Source organism: Myxine glutinosa, chromosome 3 (assembly GCF_964187855.1).
Source record: "Myxine glutinosa chromosome 3, kmMyxGlut1.1, whole genome shotgun sequence".
Taxonomy (NCBI): Eukaryota; Metazoa; Chordata; class Myxini; order Myxiniformes; family Myxinidae; genus Myxine; species Myxine glutinosa.
The window spans coordinates 172597529-172615729 of record NC_136263.1 but is presented as its reverse complement, the minus strand read 5'-3'; the positions used below and the strand labels follow the sequence as shown (position 1 = coordinate 172615729).

The following is an 18201-nucleotide window of genomic DNA, read 5'->3' as shown; positions in this document are numbered from 1 at the left end:
GTAGCGGCTGCTTCCGTGTTACAGATTCGGCACGCACTCTTCACACATAAACGCGCGACTGAGAAAGACATGTAGCGGCCGCTTCCGTTTTGCAGAATTCAATATTTTTTCAAAATGGGCGCCATGTACTGTTTATATTTTGATGATATGCATGTGATATGATTCAACAGATGTTTATATGAATCATTTAAAATTAAAAAAGCCTTCAATTGCTGATATTTTGCCTTTTCATTTGGGCTTCCCAATTGAAGCCCCGCCCCTAGGGCGGGTACCGTTGCTAGTTTATTAAAATGTAACTGATGACACTCAAATTGCACGATTTATAAGAGACCCAACAAAATTTAACAAGGTATAGAAAATAAACTTAAATAATATCAAATTGTATATTCCAGAATGCTCTCGTGCTGTGAAAAATCTTCCATGTTATGCGTTGCAAACAAGAAGGTGAAAATTGAAGAGAAAAAGCAGACTCTTGATTAGGCCGAAAAAAATATATTGCTGGTCTCTGGTCAGACCAAAGTTCCAGAATTGATGCGGCGATGCGTTTTTAATTTTTTTTATTTAATTTTTGAAAAGCATGGATTGCACATATAAAGGTGTTGTTTTTTGTGTCCTTGTGCCTTGCGGTCCTCCTCATCTGCCGTGGCACCGTCCAGAGAGAAATTAAAGCCAGCCAATGGGACAGGTCGGCCTTTTTGTAAATTGTTACGGATTCCGGATTTATGTGAATTACTATTCAGGTCATTGCTTATTAATGTTTATTCTATTAAAGGTTGTTGTGGTTAAATGGTTAGAAGCGCCCCTGATAACAGGAGACCGGAAACGGGATGGTGAACCGGAAGAAAAAAAAGACACGAGGTCCGGGAGAAAGCGGCCATCTTCTGCTCCTCGCCCAGCTCCGACGCGAGCGGTGTCGATATTGATCAGCGTTGGGAACACTGCGTTTGAAAAGCCCGTCTGGCGAGAGGAGTTACCGGCGCGGGGTAATTACCGGTTGCGCGTCAAATTGCCGTGGGTTCCTGCACGGAACCCAGCGTCCGGCACCGTTTACCTCAACGTCTACAAGGACGCGTACGGCAGGGCGCCTTGGGCCTCGCGCGCTTTGCGAGCCCCGAAGCCGCGATCACGAGCACCGACCTCGGTGGGCTGCCGAGGAGGTGTCCGCGGCAGCAGCCGTTCCCGGTACGGGACGTGCACGGTGGAAGCACGTCAGGAAGGGTCCGTTCAACCACCCGCGTGCGGAGATCGAACTACAGGAGTACAGAGACATTGTGAGAGACATTGACCATGGAGGGAGTCGTGAGTGGGGCTCAAGGGAGGAATGTATAAGATGGCCATCTTAGAGCTATTGTTGATGAGTTTACATCTTAGTAATGTTGTTGATTGAGGGTTGATTATTGTTGATTGATTGGGAATATATTATCCATTAATCCAGATCCTTGGTGTGGGGGTTTCCTATTGACTTGAATTGTTTGTGTCTTTCATATTGATTGTGTTGCGAAAGCGTATAAATCATATATCTTTCTGGCGGGGTTCCTCCCACGGTCCAGGGGTCACCGAGACCAGGTAGTTACCGGGAGGACCACGTAACAGAATTGGGGGCTCGTCCGGGATCTAAAATTGTATAACATAATAAAATAATAATTTTTATTAATTAAAATTAATTAATTAATTATTAATTGGTAAATTTTTGAGAAATTGTGGTAAAGTCTTGGGTGAAGGTTAACAGGTGTTAACGATAGTCACCATGGCGTTTGTTGCACAGAACTTTGTGGTAACACCTAGTGAGGCACAGTTCCGAGCGTTACTAAAAGCGGACCTCTTGAAATTGGCCAAACATTTTAACTTGGAGGTCCGAACTAATTTGAGGAAGGCAGAGTTGCAGACCACGGTGATACAATCTATGGTGGGATTAGGAACATGGGACGAGTTAGCCTGGCAGTGGCTACCCGAAGAACCAGAAGACGTTGAGCTCCGGAAACTGGAGTTGCAATTACGGAGCCAGGAACGGATCAAAGAAGAGGAAAGGAAAGCAGAAGAGAGGAGAGAAGAGAAACAAGCAGAGGAAAGGAGAGTGGAACGAGAACTCCAGGAAAGGTTAAAAGAAGAAGAAAGGAAAGCAGAAAAGGAAAGAGCAGAAGAAGAAAGGAAAGCAGAAAAGGAAAGAGCAGAAGAGAGGAGAGAAGAGAAACAAGCAGAGGAAAGGAGAGTGGAACGAGAACTCCAGGAAAGGTTAAAAGAAGAAGAAAGGAAAGCAGAAAAGGAAAGAGCAGAAGAAGAAAGGAAAGCAGAAAAGGAAAGAGCAGAAGAGAGGAGAGAAGCGAAACAAGCAGAGGAAAGGAGAGTGGAACGAGAACTCCAGGAAAGGTTAAAAGAAGCAGAAAGGAAAGCAGAAAAGGAAAGAGCAGAAGAAGAAAGGAAAGCAGAAAAGGAAAGAGCAGAAGAAGAAAGGAAAGCAGAAAAGGAAAGAGCAGAAGAAGAAAGGAAAGCAGAAGAGAGGAGAGAAGAGAAACAAGCAGAGGAAAGGAGAGTGGAACGAGAACTCCAGGAAAGGTTAGAAGGGAGAAAAGCAGAGGAGAGGAGAGCTGCCAGGGAACTCGAAGCAGAGGAGAGAAAAGCCGAAAGGGAGTTGAAGGAACGTGATCTGGCGCTTCAGCAAGAAATTAAATTCAAGGAGCTGGATTTAATGAGAGAACGGGGAGAGGTACCACCCTTGCTGACGGGGTCGACAACTAGCCAGAACACCTGGGATGTGGGCAGACATGTGAGGCTGGTTCCACCCTTCAGTGAAAAGGAAGTCACTCAATTTTTTCCACACTTTGAGAAAGTGGCTCGACAGTTAAACTGGCCGGAGGAGGCCTGGACCATACTAGTGCAAAGTGTGCTGGTGGGTAAAGCTCAAGAGATTTATTCGGCGCTACCAATGGACCAATGTGCAGATTATGAGGTATTGAAGAAGCACATCCTCAAAGCCTATGAGTTGGCTCCTGAAGCTTACCGGCAAAAATTCAGGAATGCCAGGAAGAGGGAGAGTGAGACCCATGTGGAGTTTGCCAGAGTGAAAGAAAACATGTTTGATCGGTGGTGTGAGTCAAAAGGAGTTGGGAAAGACTTCGAATCATTGCGTGACTTGATCCTGGTGGAGGAATTTCAACAGTGTGTCCACGAGGACATCAAAGTGTACCTGCAGGAAAAGAAAGTACCAAAGTTGTGGGACGCAGCCACCATGGCAGATGATTATGCCTTAACACACCGGATAGGGGTCCACAAACCTAACTCCTCGCCTGGACTTCAGCAGGGGAGTTATGGAACACCCAGTGCGGAGAACGACAATACATGGCGGCGACCTCGAGATGATTATGGGGACAACTCTGATACCCCAACTGTTCGAAATCAGGGGGCTACGGGCCCAAGACAAACTTATTTTCCGGGGGGCCTGAGGCAGACCACGAGGTTTTCCTCCGGGCCTACTTGCGCTTTTTGCAAGAAACCTGGACACTTGATGTCCAGTTGTTACCTCATGAAAAGGGAAAACCCAGAGCGGAGTCCGCCTAGTACAACTCCGAATGCGATGGCAAACGTAAGAAATCGCCCACAGAAGAGTTACCAACCATTTATTTATGAGGGGTTTGTCTCACTAGAGGGAGACTTGACTAACCCAAGACCTGTTAGGGTATTGAGGGACACAGGAGCCCATCAATCCTTAATGCTTGAAGGCATTTTGCCATTGTCAAAGAGTACAGCAACTGGTGATAGTGTTCGGTTACAAGGGATCGGTGGCTGTGTTAGTGCCCCACTTCATGTCATCCATTTGGAATCCGATTTGGTGTCAGGACCGGTCACCGTCGGTTTACAAGCCACGCTTCCTGTAGAGGGAGTATCTGTGGTTATCGGGAATGATTTGGCCGGGGGTCAAGTTTATGGTAACCCGGGGGTTGGTAAAGAGCCCAGCAGGGAAAATAACACCACACCAGCTCGGGATGGCGACAAAAGTACCAAGTTATTTGTAGGGGGACTGAACTTCAAAACAAAGGAAGCAGTTCTGACCTCTGTCTTCAACAGATACGGGCCGCTGGTGGAAGTGCGGTTGGTAAAAGACAGGGAAACGCAACAGTCAAGAGGGTTCGGCTTTGTCACGTTTGCAAGCACAAAAGACGCCAGAGAGGCAGAGAAGAATTGGAATGGTAAGGATTTGGAGGGTCGGACCATAACAGTAGGGAAGGCATTTCGTAGGCATCGAGAGGTCTACAGAAGAGGACAATTTGGCGGTAGTTTTGGTGTTGGCAGCAGCCGATATTACTATGGAGGCTCCCAGAGTTACGGCATCCCCCAAAAGAATGATTGTCAGAGCACTGGCTGAGACGGAGACCGCCAGTCAGGTGACTACTGGGTCAAGTGGTCCCACCGTAACTGTTAGGAGTCCGGAGAAGTTGAAGCACTATATACGGCGGAGCCACCGAGCCTGGGCTCCTACACAGACTAACCGTGAACGCCACGTTCTTAAAGGTGTCCAGGTAGTGAACTGTCCTGCACGGACTAACCGTGAACTCCACGTTCTTAAAGGCGTCCATGTCATGAACTTTCCTCCCCGGACTAACCATGAACTCCACATTCCTTAAGGCGTCCATGTAGTGTATACTCAGCTTGGCCTCCCGAAAAAGTGCTATCGAGTTGTTTAACTTTGGGGTTTTGGACACCACCCCTTAACCGGCATTCAAGAGAAACTAGAAGTGTGACGCTTGGTCCAGAGTGAATTACCTTTGGAATCTCTGGGGGTTTTGTGAAATATTGTTGCTTTGTTTTTTGAGATGTGATAATTGTGTCCCGGGGAACTGATGATTTGGGGTGTGAGTTATCTTGTTTGTTTATCAAATTTGGCCTGCAAAGAAAGTTTTCGCTGGGTTCAAACTTTCTTTCTTGAAGGGGGGGAGTGTTACGGATTCCGGATTTATGTGAATTACTATTCAGGTCATTGCTTATTACTGTTTATTCTATTAAAGGTTGTTGTGGTTAAATGGTTAGAGGCGCCCCTGATAACAGGAGACCGGAAACGGGATGGTGAACCGGAAGAAAAAAAAGACACGAGGTCCGGGAGAAAGCGGCCATCTTCTGCTCCTCGCCCAGCTCCGACGCGAGCGGTGTCGATATTGATCAGCGTTGGGGACGCTGCGTTTGAAAAGCCCATCTGGCGAGAGGAGTTACCGGCGCGGGGTAATTACCGGTTACGCGTCAAATTGCCGTGGGTTCCTGCACGGAACCCAGTGTCCGGCACCGTTTACCTCAACGTCTACAAGGACGCGTACGGCAGGCGCCTTGGGCCTCGCGCGCTTTGCGAGCCCCGAAGCCGCGATCACGAGCACCGACCTCGGTGGGCTGCCGAGGAGGTGTCCGCGGCAGCAGCCATTCCCAGTACGGGACGTGCACGGTGGAAGCACGTCAGGAAGGGTCCGTTCAACCGCCCGCGTGCGGAGATCGAACTACTGGAGTACAGAGACATTGTGAGGGACATTGACCATGGAGGGAGTCGTGAGTGGGGCTCAAGGGAGGAATGTATAAGATGGCCATCTTAGAGTTTACATCTTAGTAATGTTGTTGATTGAGGGTTGATTATTGTTGATTGATTGGGAATATTTTATCCATTAATCCAGATCCTTGGTGTGGGGGTTTCCTATTGACTTGAATTGTTTGTGTCTTTCATATTGATTGTGTTGTGAAAGCGTATAAATCATATATCTTTCTGGTGGGGTTCCTCCCACGGTCCGGGGGTCACCGAGACCAGGTAGTTACCGGGAGGACCACGTAACAAAATAATGAACACAAGCTTAATAAGTTATTTTAAAATGTATTTATTCTGAAAATCATTAAGTTCTTCAAGCATATTATAGATTGCCATTTCGTTCTGGAGATCGCCTCGAAGTACCATCAAACATTCCAATGCATCGATCGCGTCAACACTGCGCATGCGCAAGTGGTCTAACAGGCCGATGATCTCCCAAGATCTCTTCTCCCAGTCCACCAGATTATCACAGACGCCTACAAATTCAGGACAAACGAGATAGGATCCAGGCCTAACTAACGAGACCACCCACAGCTCTCTTGGCCTTCTGGTTGCTTCACACGAACCCGACAAAGAACGTCTTCGTTTCAATAAATTACAATATCCAGCCGATTGGATTCATGACGTCATGGCACACAAAACTACTCATATCTTTGGAACGGCTGGTTGGATTTGAACAAACTAAACGGAGTTTTGTAGGGGAGAACCGTGCGCGAACGTCGATACCAATGGCGGCCCTCACAAACCCGTATTTCCCGAAATAGCGCGCCGGCCCGGCAACAACAGGCGCGCGCTGTTGTAGGTACCGTTGGAAAAAAAAAATTGTTGACGTGCAGGGTCAAAATCGATGCGCGAGCTGACCAGAACCCGGAAATATATTTTTCTCGGCCTTACATTAAAAAAGCAAACGAGCGCAAAAATGAAAAAGTCCAAAAGCATTACAAACTGAGCTCATATAAATGAAGAGGCCCCAAAATGTAAAGGCCAAGGGCCATTTCGCATCAATAAGGAAGGGAGAGATAAAATGGGAAGGGGGTGTGTGGGTGTACTGAACTATTCCACTTCATCAAACAATTTAAGGCAATGAAGAGGATAAATCATTGGTAGAACTCTCACACATTTGGAATGAAAGTTTCATCTCATTGTAATGGCCAAGTTGGAAAGATCTACAGCCCTCTATGTGGGGCACGTAACAAAAATTGCTACGCAGAAACATTGGAGACATCATTATGTACCTGAGGGCCTGGACGAGGTTCAAGTTGGCAAACTCATGCAGCTCTACAAAGGCATGAAGCACCTTAAGATTCAAGTCATCCCTAAATGAAGAGGTTGATAAAAGCGATCAGCAGAATTACAAACCACAAATGTCACAAATCGGATGGGTTAAACAGAGGGATCGAGTTGAGATTCAATATGGTCCTAAACATAACAGTATTTCAAGTGCAGCTCAGCTGTTCAGGCTGCAAGGATGACAAACCAAACTTCCCATGTCAATGATCCAATGATACATTGCAAGATCGAAATGACAAACAAGATTGCAAGCTGTACCAATATAATCTCCAACACGAACAGAAAGTTCAAAGGATATGTGCAACATGCAATGCTACCGTAAAATGGGGTGAATAGGGACAGCAAGGTGAATAGGGACACAAACTGAAAAAACGTTCGGAAACTTTTTTCGCTGAAAATTATTGATAACCATACTGATTTGTTGATATTTGGGTTGAAAGTGTTCTCTTGTTTTTTGAAAAAGCAACTTATAGTCCCTATTAACCCCATATATGGGTTAAATAGGAATAAATAGGATTTTTATGGCTGTCCCTATTCACCCCGTTTTACGGGTGAATAGGGACAGTCACTAATACAAAAAAATAATAATCAAGAAATAGGGAAAGTTTGGATAAGCTTTTTATCCCATTTTTTTTTCATTGGCACTGTGGTTTATATTATGGGTGCATATTATGTGCATCCATCTGAGCTATCAATTTAGCAATAAGTTGGAAACTCAGGATTGTTTCTTGATTATTATTTTTTGGTATTAGTGACTGTCCCTTATTCACCCATAAAACGGGGTGCATAGGGACAGCCATAAAAATCCTATTTATTCCTATTTAACCCATATATGGGGTTAATAGGGACTATAAGTTGCTTTTTCAAAAAACAAGAGAACACTTTCAACCCAAATATCAACAAATCAGTATGGTTATCAATTTTCAGCGAAAAAAGTTTCCGAACTTTTTTTTCAGTTTCCCTATTCACCTTGCTGTCCCTATTCCCCCCATTTTACAGTACTTAAGATTTCAGCAAGTCAAGAACTGCATGACAAGAGCAAAAATTAACAACTGAACAAAAAAAGAACTGTGCAATTTAAGGAAGATAGATGTCAAGATGCAAGCCAATGAGTGGGCCCTCACCTCTCGCCAAGATATTCTCCAATGGCAGTTTTATTGAGCCCCTCACCCTTGTATAGAAACTGCGCAATTTCTTCAGGAGAGCTTTTCAGCAGTTCATTCTCTATCAGAAACAGGATGCCCTACAAAACACAATGCGTCACCGGATCGTACAGATGTTGAAAACCGATACAAGATTTACCAATCCAAAACTTTATATACAGTATACACCATGCAGAACAGATCAAATTCAGAAACAATAACAGAGGACTATGTTGAAGAAAGTATTAAAACTAACATTTATCAAATCAAGCACAACCAAGTTCATATTGGCAAACACAACAGCAGTCTGGGAGAGACCACACATATGCTCCAAATAGTTTCTGTGCTTGGGGACAAGTACCTTCTTCGGGTCCATGTTGAACTTTTTACGTCCCATTGCCATGTGCTTGTTTCTCTTCAACGTTTTACTGCGGGAAATGCAAATAAATCGTCTATAACAGAACTAAATTTAATACACAACATATTCTTACAGAAAAAGGGTCCTTTTCTACCAAAAGCAATGCCTTAATTAACACTACCGTCAAACTTCCCCATGTTATAAAGGAAAGCAAAAGCAGAATATAGTCATAACTGACAAAATAAACAATCTTCTATTTCAGGGTTCTTTCACAGCCCGACACCATCTCCTCTGCTCTGAGACCTCGTCTTCTAAAGCTGCGCTTACCTGTTCAAGAATCAACTAGTTTAATGTTTTTTGTTAATTTGTTGATTTAATGTATTTGCATGTCTCGAGTGCCCACGTGTGTGATTTTGTATGAAGGCCGCGTGCCCTTGTATAGGTCACAGGCTCTTGCAGGCGTCGTTTACATTTGTTGTTTGATGTTTGTCTCTCTCCGCCCCCCCACCCCCCCCCCCCCCCACCCCCCACAGCCCACTTCTCTTTTCCAGTTCCCCTGCTTGTTGGGCCGCTGTCCCATTGTCAGTGCAATGCTTCCCCTCCCCTTCTGTTGCCCTCACTCTTCCATGAACTTCAACTTCATAGAACGAAAAATAACTGGGAAGAACAAATTATTTTCTCAACTAGTTTATAGGTATAACTAACAACCATTCAAAATGTGATCATGTCAACGAAACATATTTACGGAATTTACTCGAGCAAGCATTTATTTTTTGTTTTGTTTTGTTTTGTTTTGTACACATGATCGAGGCTCGTGTAAGAGCTAACATTAATGACAAAAAAAAAACAAATGGACACATAAGACAAAATAAAGGGAGCGGGAGGGCATGAATAAATTGTTTCACATACCATTAAATAATTATATTATGGTGTCATCCAGTGGAGTTATCAAGAACTAGACATAATTTGACGTCATGATGTTGACCGATGTGCCTCCTCCCACTTCAAGCCTTTGCTTACTCTAACTTTGACCTAAAACCTCAAAACGATTTGACCTCAATATCTAATCTGTACATATGTGTCATGGTACATGTACTTAGTTTAGTTTAAAATCCCATAGCCAATGGTATCACATTAACAGGAGTTTTAACGTGACCTCTGACTCTTTTAGTAACAGATAATCTATCATGGATGGACGCACTGACGAAGGTTTATACATACTTGTCCCATGTTTGATTAAAATCCCTTCAGCTCTTCTGAAGTATCACATTTTTACCTGGCATGACCTCTAACCTGATGCCAAAATCTAATCAGTTAATTGTTGCATCATAATATACACTTATACCAAGTTTGGTTAAAATCCCATCACTGGTTCACAAGTCAGTTATGTGATGTGATGTGATGTGATGTTACCATTACGAGTAACAGAATTTTAACCTGACGGAACCTCCGACCTTTGACCCCATAATCTTAGCTGTTAATATTTACATCATTACACATACTTGTACCAAGTTTGACTTTGATCCTTTCAGCCATTCTTAGAATTTCAGAATTATGACGTCATAATGGAGGCACCTATGACATCATCATTACCATATTTTATTCCACATGGAGAGTTCTTTACAATGAGCCATGTCTCAATATTTTCTATGCAGAACTTTCAGAGATATAGTGTTGCAATTTTCTTCAGTTTTTCCAAGATGGCGGCTAAACCACATGACCGATGACGTCATAATTATCATTAAAAAATTCCACAAGTGGGGATGCACCTGTGGTGAAAATTTCCTGTCAATCGGACCAACGGTTGCAGAGAAAATCATATTTATTCTGTGCGGACAAACAAACAAACAGACAGACAAACAGACAGACAGACAGACAAAGAAACAAACTGACTCAAATCCAATACCCTCTCCTCTGGCGAGGGCAACTAGAACGCCACTCTTCGACGGCGACTGATATGCCTCCGCCCACATTATCACATAATTACATTACTTGTACCAAGTTTGATTTAAATCCATTCAGCTGTTCTCAAGTTATCACATTTCTACCTGACATGACCTCTGACCTCTTGACCCCAAAATTGTATCAGTTCATGTTTACATCATGATACATACCTGTACCAAGTTTGAATTAGATCACTTCAGCTGTTCTGAAGTTATAGACCTATTAAAAACTTTGACCTTTGCCCCCAAAATCTAATAATTTCATCTATACATCATTCTACACAATTATACCAAATTTAGTGAGAATCCCATCACTGGTATACAAGTTATCGCAGTAACAGGATTTTTACTGAACATGACCTCTGACCTTTGGCATTTGACCTCGTGACCCCAAAATCTAATCAGTTCATCGTTACCTCATTATACATACATGCACCAAATTTGACAGATTCCTTCAGCTGTTCTTAAGTTATCGCGTTAACGAAAAGCTATCACGGACAGACGGATAGACGGACAGCGGGACGGACAAACATAATGCCTCCGGCGACTTAGTCGAACCCAAAGTCAAAGTCGAAAGTCATATTTCCCCAAAGTATTCAATGAACAAGAACCAAATTGCACATCTTAATTTGGTAGACAAGATCAAACATCTCAGACTATCGAATGAACAGTTTAAGAATGACCAACAATCCATGCTCACATTTTCACTTTCAGTAACAAGCAAGTCATTCATCTGTTAAATTGTCGTGTCATACAAATTGTTGCAAAACGTGTTACGAGGCATTGACTTACACAGTGTGGGAGGGAAACTGATTGGGGGAGTACATAAAGTGCTGCGAATGAATTCCAGATCATCCTTCCTTCCTACCTTTCCTCCATGCTGTCCAAGTTCTCAATCTCACTCACAACTTCTTGGATTTCATCCTTGAGTCGCTGTGTGTACAAGATGAAATAAACTTAATCCAGCAGTACGTTCTAAACGAAACATTCTCCTCTCCGTTAAAACATAATCGGTCTTGTCGACAGGCTGGCTGTGGTGTTTTCACTTGGCCGCATTTGTATTCACAGGCTCCTCTTATGGGATGCGGTGTAGGCATTCCGAAAACAACATGAGTAAAATAAAAATAAAAACACTGCAATGCAGAAATGTGGTGTTGATACTTCCCCAAATCAGTTAGTTTTATATACTTCCGCAAAATCAGTAATATACGTTTTTATAGCTGGAACGCATGGTAGAGATCAAGTTTCATTTGTTGAAAAGAATGGTTGTACAGATCATTCTAATGCTGCCAAATGTGTTATGCAATTGCAGGTCGACTTTGGAAAAATGAACATTGTCTGCTTTAAGACAAGTCTTCCCATAATTCACAAAATCGCTGCATACTTTAAACACAACAAACCTTTTCAATCACATCAGGATTACTGGTCCACCAGACAGCAGAATCTGCTCGAACATAATGCTTAATACTCATTTTTATCTTAACAGCTAATACGGCTTCAATCTGCCGACCAGAGTTCATAAATCTGGACAGAAATGTTAAATCACAGCAGCAGTCTCAATCACTGGAAAACTCAATCAACACTCAAAATAATTTTCTCAACAACATAGATAAAATAAGAAACTAGAATGGCACTCGACAGAGCGCCAGAGTTTATGTCTTGTATTCTACTGCAAGGCCGGATCTGGATTCGGACCTACACCAAAATCTAATCGGCTTGTTCTTGTCACCTAATCAACTCGTCCCTCAAGTTTAGTCATAATTCGTCCATAACTTCTTTAAATATCATGTTATATATCACTTTTCGTCTGATCTCCCAATGGTGAAGAATCACTTAACTAGAGCTTCCAGGGAAGCAGAACTCAACTGAACTGACTGGACAACTTTAAAGTAGGTCAGTTGTCTGTACTAGATTTGACTTAAATGAAAAGCCAACAACCTTGTGTGTGTACCCGGTGTGTACCTCGGTTTAGAATAGGTACACCGTATCCCTGCGCATCGTAAGAGCGTGACCAAGGGTTGGCGGCAGGAAGGGCATCCGGCCATTAAAACATTGCCTCAAACAGGGAACCATGATTGTCATGGGGCCCGCAAGGCTAACCCCCGCTCTAGCAGGGAAAATGGCCTTAAAACGATCATTCATTCATTCATTCATTCATTCTTGTGTAAAATTTTTAAGGTCCTTGTATCTTTATACTTGTCCTCGTTTTACAATTGGTACAATGTTACACTTTGCAACAAAGAGATGAAAACAATATGGCGGCCTATGGCGACCATTTTGTGATCCGGATTGGAATGCAATAGCAACCTACCTTGTGTGGTAAGGGTTAAACATTCTAAGTTTGATCAAAATCTGTTAATATTTGTGGACGCCAGTGTTAACGTCGTTTTCATGACCAAAAACAAAATGGTCGCCTAAGTCCACCATTTTTCAACGGATCGGGCTGAAATGTAATACCAACCTGGTCCTTGGGGTAAGGATGCTGCATGTCAAGTTTGATCAGAATCGGTTGATATTTGTGGATGCTGGAGTGTTAACATCGAAAAGTTAACGGACGACAGACGACAGAAGACGACGACGACAGACGATAGACGACGGATGCCGGAGGGTTCAGTATGTGATGAACTCAACTGGACGGCAGTCCAGTTGAGTTAAAAAATTAAATAATTCTTGTATCCGAATTCATATTCAGATCTTCACCATAATCTAATCGATTCTTCCATGTCACACACCCAATATGTCCACCAAGTTTTGTCTGAATCCGTCCACAACTCTTTGTGATATCCTGTTCACAGACAAACAAATAAATATGTCGTGCACAGTATGATACTTTCAAATTCCTTAAAAGAGGTTTAGAAATTTGGCCTATTTTGACGTTTTGGCCTATGTTGACCTAAAAATAATTAGTGGTTTAATCCAGTGACCATATTTGCAAATCCTCTTCAAATATCAAGTCAATCAGATAAAAATTGAGGATTTTAGAAATTTGACAAAGTTATTGACCTTTGACCTTTTAACCTCAAAATCAATAGGCTTCTTCATTATGACCAACTGCCGTTTGGTGAAGTTTTGTAAAGATTGGTTAAAAATTGTGACCTATAGGCAATTGACATACAAAGAGACAAAGACAGAAAAACGCACAAGACCAAACAATATATTTGAAAACATAACCTCTGTCCACCTTCAGTGGCAGAATATGAATAAATGAATGATCGTTTTTAAGGCCATTTTCCCCGCTAGAGCGGGGGTTAGCCTTGCGGGCCCCATGACAATCATGGTTCCCTGTTTGAGGCAATGTTTTTATGGCCGGATGCCCTTCCTGACGCCAACCCTTAGTCGCCTCTTACGATGTGCAGGGATACGGTGTACCTATTCTAAACCGGGGTACACACCAGGAAATTACTTACACGATTGAAATGTGTTGTATTATGTTACCCATGTGATGCTTTACCTCAATGTCCTTCAAAAGCTCTCGCTTGCGCTTTTGGATGTTGTCCAGCTCCACCTGCTCTGCAGAGGTAAGGTCAGAGGGCACTGGGACAGGAAATAAAACAAAATAAAAATTAATCAAATAAATAAAAACCAAATAAACAACCCACCACCCCCCCCCACCCCCCTCCCACAAACATGCAAGTTTGAGCAGCGACATACAAACCACACATCACACAAGGGGCATGGTGACCTTATTTCTTTGAAGTGCTCGCCACACATCTGAATCAAAATCATAGGCATCACAAGGTAATTAAGCCAAAAGAGAACCATTTGGCACATGACACGCATGTCGAAGAAGTACACCTCAGAACTCCAACCTAGTGCAAGTAGTGAATTGTATGGCGAAACCAAACATGGCAATGTGGTCAGAGTGCCAGAACACAAGGACCACCTATTTTTGATAAAGACCAAAGGCTCTTTCATGTCCACAACCTAAATGCAGACATGACAGCTGGTGTTATGAAGATAGCGTGAAAGGAGTTGCAGCACCCACTGTCATCATGGTTTAAGTGCGAACACTTTCGACTGAGTGCAAAGCTGTGTGTGTTGTCTGGACACCAGATCCCTAATTTACTTTCCCCAAAACCTCAGGCCACCACAATGCCATATGAACATACAAGAGATACCATATGAGCCTGTACAAAACAAGCTGGGCTATCTCACACCAATATCAAAATGAGGGAAGTGTATTTAAGTAATCTTTCAAGTTGAGTGCATGTTTCATTGTAATGGCAATTCTGAAAAGGTTTTGAGGCCGATACTGAGCTTTCTTCAATGGAAGTCAAACGGGATTGCAAATATAAATCTGAACCTTCCAACTTCCTTTTTCTCAGAATTTGCATCACGCAAGTTGGAGTAGCGATCTCATCCCGGATTCTAATCCTTACTGAGACACAGCTTTGTCTGGACAGACATTGTACAAAAATAACAAGCGTTATGCCTAGGTCCCCCGTCGGGAAAGTGATGCGAGTTGATAAAGTGGAAGACGCAGAAAACATGCTATGATATGATATTTCGCTCACAAGGTTCAGACATACATGGAGGCGGCCATCTTGGATTTTGACGTGGCGACCCAATTTTCAATAGCGTTCTTCCTTATACCAAGATACAACCACACACCAGATTAGAAGTTGGTACTTCGCTTATTTTTCAAGATATTTTGCTCACAAGGTTCAGACATATATATGGTGGCGGCCATCTTGAATTTTGACGTGGCGACCCAAATTTCAATAACTTTCTTCCTTGTGCCTAGATACACCCACACACCAGATTAGAAGTTGGTACGTCGCTTATTTTTCAAGATATTCAGCTCACAAGGTTCAGACATACATGGCGGCGGCCATCTTGAATTTTGACGTGGCGACCCAATTTTCAATAGCGTTCTTCCTTATGCCTAGATACACCCACACACCAGATTAGAAGTTGGTACTTCGCTTATTTTTCAAGATATTCCGCTCACAAGGTTCAGAAATAAATGGCGGCGGCCATCTTGGATTTTGACGTGGGTTGCACCCACACACCAAATTCGAATGCGGTCCTTCGCTTATGCACGCACACACGCACGTACGCACGCACACACGGACGGACGGACACACAGATGGAGGGGAAAACCATAGTCCCCCTTTCGCTCCGCGGTGCGACAGGGGACAAAAACTGCCCGAGTCCGTCTCTGAAATTGGTGATCTCGGGAGACCCCGAGTTCACCTTTAAGATGCTCTTTACAATGCAAATCAAACTCATGGCGTCCCCAATTTTGTCTACATTTCGATGCGTTCTCAGGACGCCGCAGGATCACCAATGTAGTTCGATAAAAGCAAACATTTGCTGAAGCACAACTTCACCATATTTTACAACAGAACTTCTGGTGAAAGGTCCAGTCACTTTTTTTTATGTCAGCCCTTTAATTTGCAAGATTTTCATTACACATCCAAATATCACCAAACGCCCTCTCAATTACAAGTCTCAATCACAATGTGACAAACTGTAGGCCGTGCAATACCAAATATGCGCCCGATTGTTTAAAATTCTCAGCACCTATCGATGTAGAGGAATGGTCGAATAACACAAATCGTTACCCCATGCACACAAAAAACGAAAGCGGGGTTAAACATTTGGTTCATGTCGGCCCATCAGTCTGTCTCTTTTATCAGTTTATGATCAAGGAACAAATTATTGCAATCGAATGTTATATTTTGAACACAATTCGGAACATGAATGGGAAGATAAGCCTCATTTTTCCATACATTATTTTACTGTACATTGGCTCCGAATTCATCCCAACCGCACATGCACGTAGAAAAGTGAAAAAAATTTTCACTCTGTCTACCTGCGTGGCAGTCAAACCCAATTGTAAATCATTCCGAACTGGAAACTTACTCTTTTTAAGGACGTTAGAAATAGCACAAATATCAAGCAGGAGGAGCTAATGTAACGTGTTAGGTAATGTGGTGTAATAGACACTGGGGAAAATGGCGGTGAAATCCTGAAATTATTTCATTTATACGCCTTTAAGCCTCTTTATACCTTTATTTAAATTGGATTGCATACTTGAAGACTGTAGAACACAAATTGCCCGTCATAATACTCTAAGTACTGTGCTATATATCGATATATAGCATTAGAGGGTGTGGCATGTGTATCGAGGTGAAGAAGATGCCACCATAATGGCTATGTACAGATCAATAAAGTCTCAACAACAACAACAACATGCATTTTAAGGCCATTTTTCCTGCTAGAGTGGGGGTTAGCCTTGCGGTCCCCATGACAATCTTCTCCATTTTGCCCTATTTTCTGCATCTCTCCTTGTTAACCCCCTTGCCCGCATTTCTTCTTCCACCATCTTTAGCCAAGTCTTTCTCGGTCTTCCCGTCCTCTACTTCCTTCTACATTCATTTCCATCACTCTTCTCAACCAGTCACTTTCATCCTTCCTCAACACATGACCAAACCATCTCAACCTGTTCCTCTTCACAGCATCAATCACATCAATCCTAAATTGCGACTCATCGTCGTATTATACAGTGTATAATGGTGTTTGGTGAATACGACTGCTGAAGTAGCGCCAAACCTCCTGATTCTTAAATGATCTTTAGAATCATTATTTTATTACAATTGAAGTACAGGAGGACCTTGCCGTTCATGGGTTTCTCCTTCGTGGATTCGCTCCAACGTGATGAGTTTATTGAGGCAAGGTTTGCGGATTGCTATCAATGCGCTCGAATAATCATGGGTTGGAAAACTATTTTCCACATTTATTCAGCTAATTAACATGGGCCATCAACGTAATACCCCTTCAAATTCCCCAACATCATCATCTCCATCCACATCGCCAGTCACATTATTGAATGAAAATGAATGAATGAATGATCGTTTTAAGGCCATTTTCCCCGCTAGAGCGGGGGTTGGCCTTGCGGGCCCCATGAGCTCATGGGCCCTGTTTGAGGCAATGTTTTTATGGCCGGATGCCCTTCCTGACGCCAACCATTGGTCGCCCCTTACGATGCGCAAGGATACGGTGTACCTATTCTAAACCGGGGTACACACCGGGATCATTCATCCCAGCAAGCTGGTACTCAATTTGCCGACCTCGGAAGGATGACAGGCTGAGTCAACCCCCCTGGCGTTAATTCAACGATCGACCGTGATTCGAACTCAAGATCGTAGGATCCCAAGCCGGCACCCTAACCGCTAAGCCAACACCAGGCTATGCCAGTCACATTATTGGATCATCATTATTATTGAAAATAAGTTTCATGATCTCAATAACTCGAGAAAATAAACTATTTTATGTTCTTAATAACCCTTTTATTCATGAAAATTTCAAGAACGATTTTAAACAATTTGGAGACACGCGATTGATTAAAGCAGCTTCAAACACAATACGTATTTTATGGTTCCTCGATAAACACCATAAACTATTATCATTCATTCACTGCATCCCAAAAATATACAAAAACCCTTGTAAGATCACCACAAGTGGAGAATGCAGTTTGAAACCAGTCAGATAGTACCACAGGGGCAATGAGACCAATTTATAAATGCTTAAAAAACTAGAACGGCACTCGGTAGAGCGCACACCTTCGCCAGGCTGAACAGTTTACATTTTGCATCCCACTGATAGGATGGATGTGCATCCGGACCTGAACCAATATCAAATCGGCTCGTTATTGTCACCTACCAAATTCATCCACCTAGTTTTGTCATTATCCATCCACGAGTTTTTGAAATATCACGCTATGTATCGTTTTTGGCCCCATCTCTCAATGGTGAAGAATCGCTTTAAGAAATTAAACATTCTCGTATTCATCGATTTGAATTCCGTGACCAGATATGCAAGTCCTCTTAAAAGTTCAAGTCAATCAGATGAAAATTGAGGATTTTATAAATTTGGCCCATGTTGACCTTGGGCCTATGTTGACTT

The 18201-nt window shown here is 42.9% G+C and overlaps 1 protein-coding gene across 5 annotated transcripts in view; it reads right to left on the bottom strand.

The window, feature by feature from the left end:
• The window catches only part of LOC144891382 (cytohesin-2), a 119974-nt gene that overhangs the window by 26003 nt on the left and 75770 nt on the right, over positions 1-18201 (bottom strand). For all 5 annotated transcript variants that reach the window (XM_078774743.1, XM_078774744.1, XM_078774742.1 and 2 more), the window contains 5 exons: positions 13742-13824; positions 11159-11223; positions 8351-8417; positions 7972-8090; positions 6793-6873 (listed from right to left, as the gene is read on the bottom strand). In XM_078774743.1, the coding sequence (XP_078630869.1) occupies positions 6793-6873; positions 7972-8090; positions 8351-8417; positions 11159-11223; positions 13742-13824 (415 nt within the window). The remainder of the gene's footprint in view (positions 1-6792; positions 6874-7971; positions 8091-8350; positions 8418-11158; positions 11224-13741; positions 13825-18201) is intronic.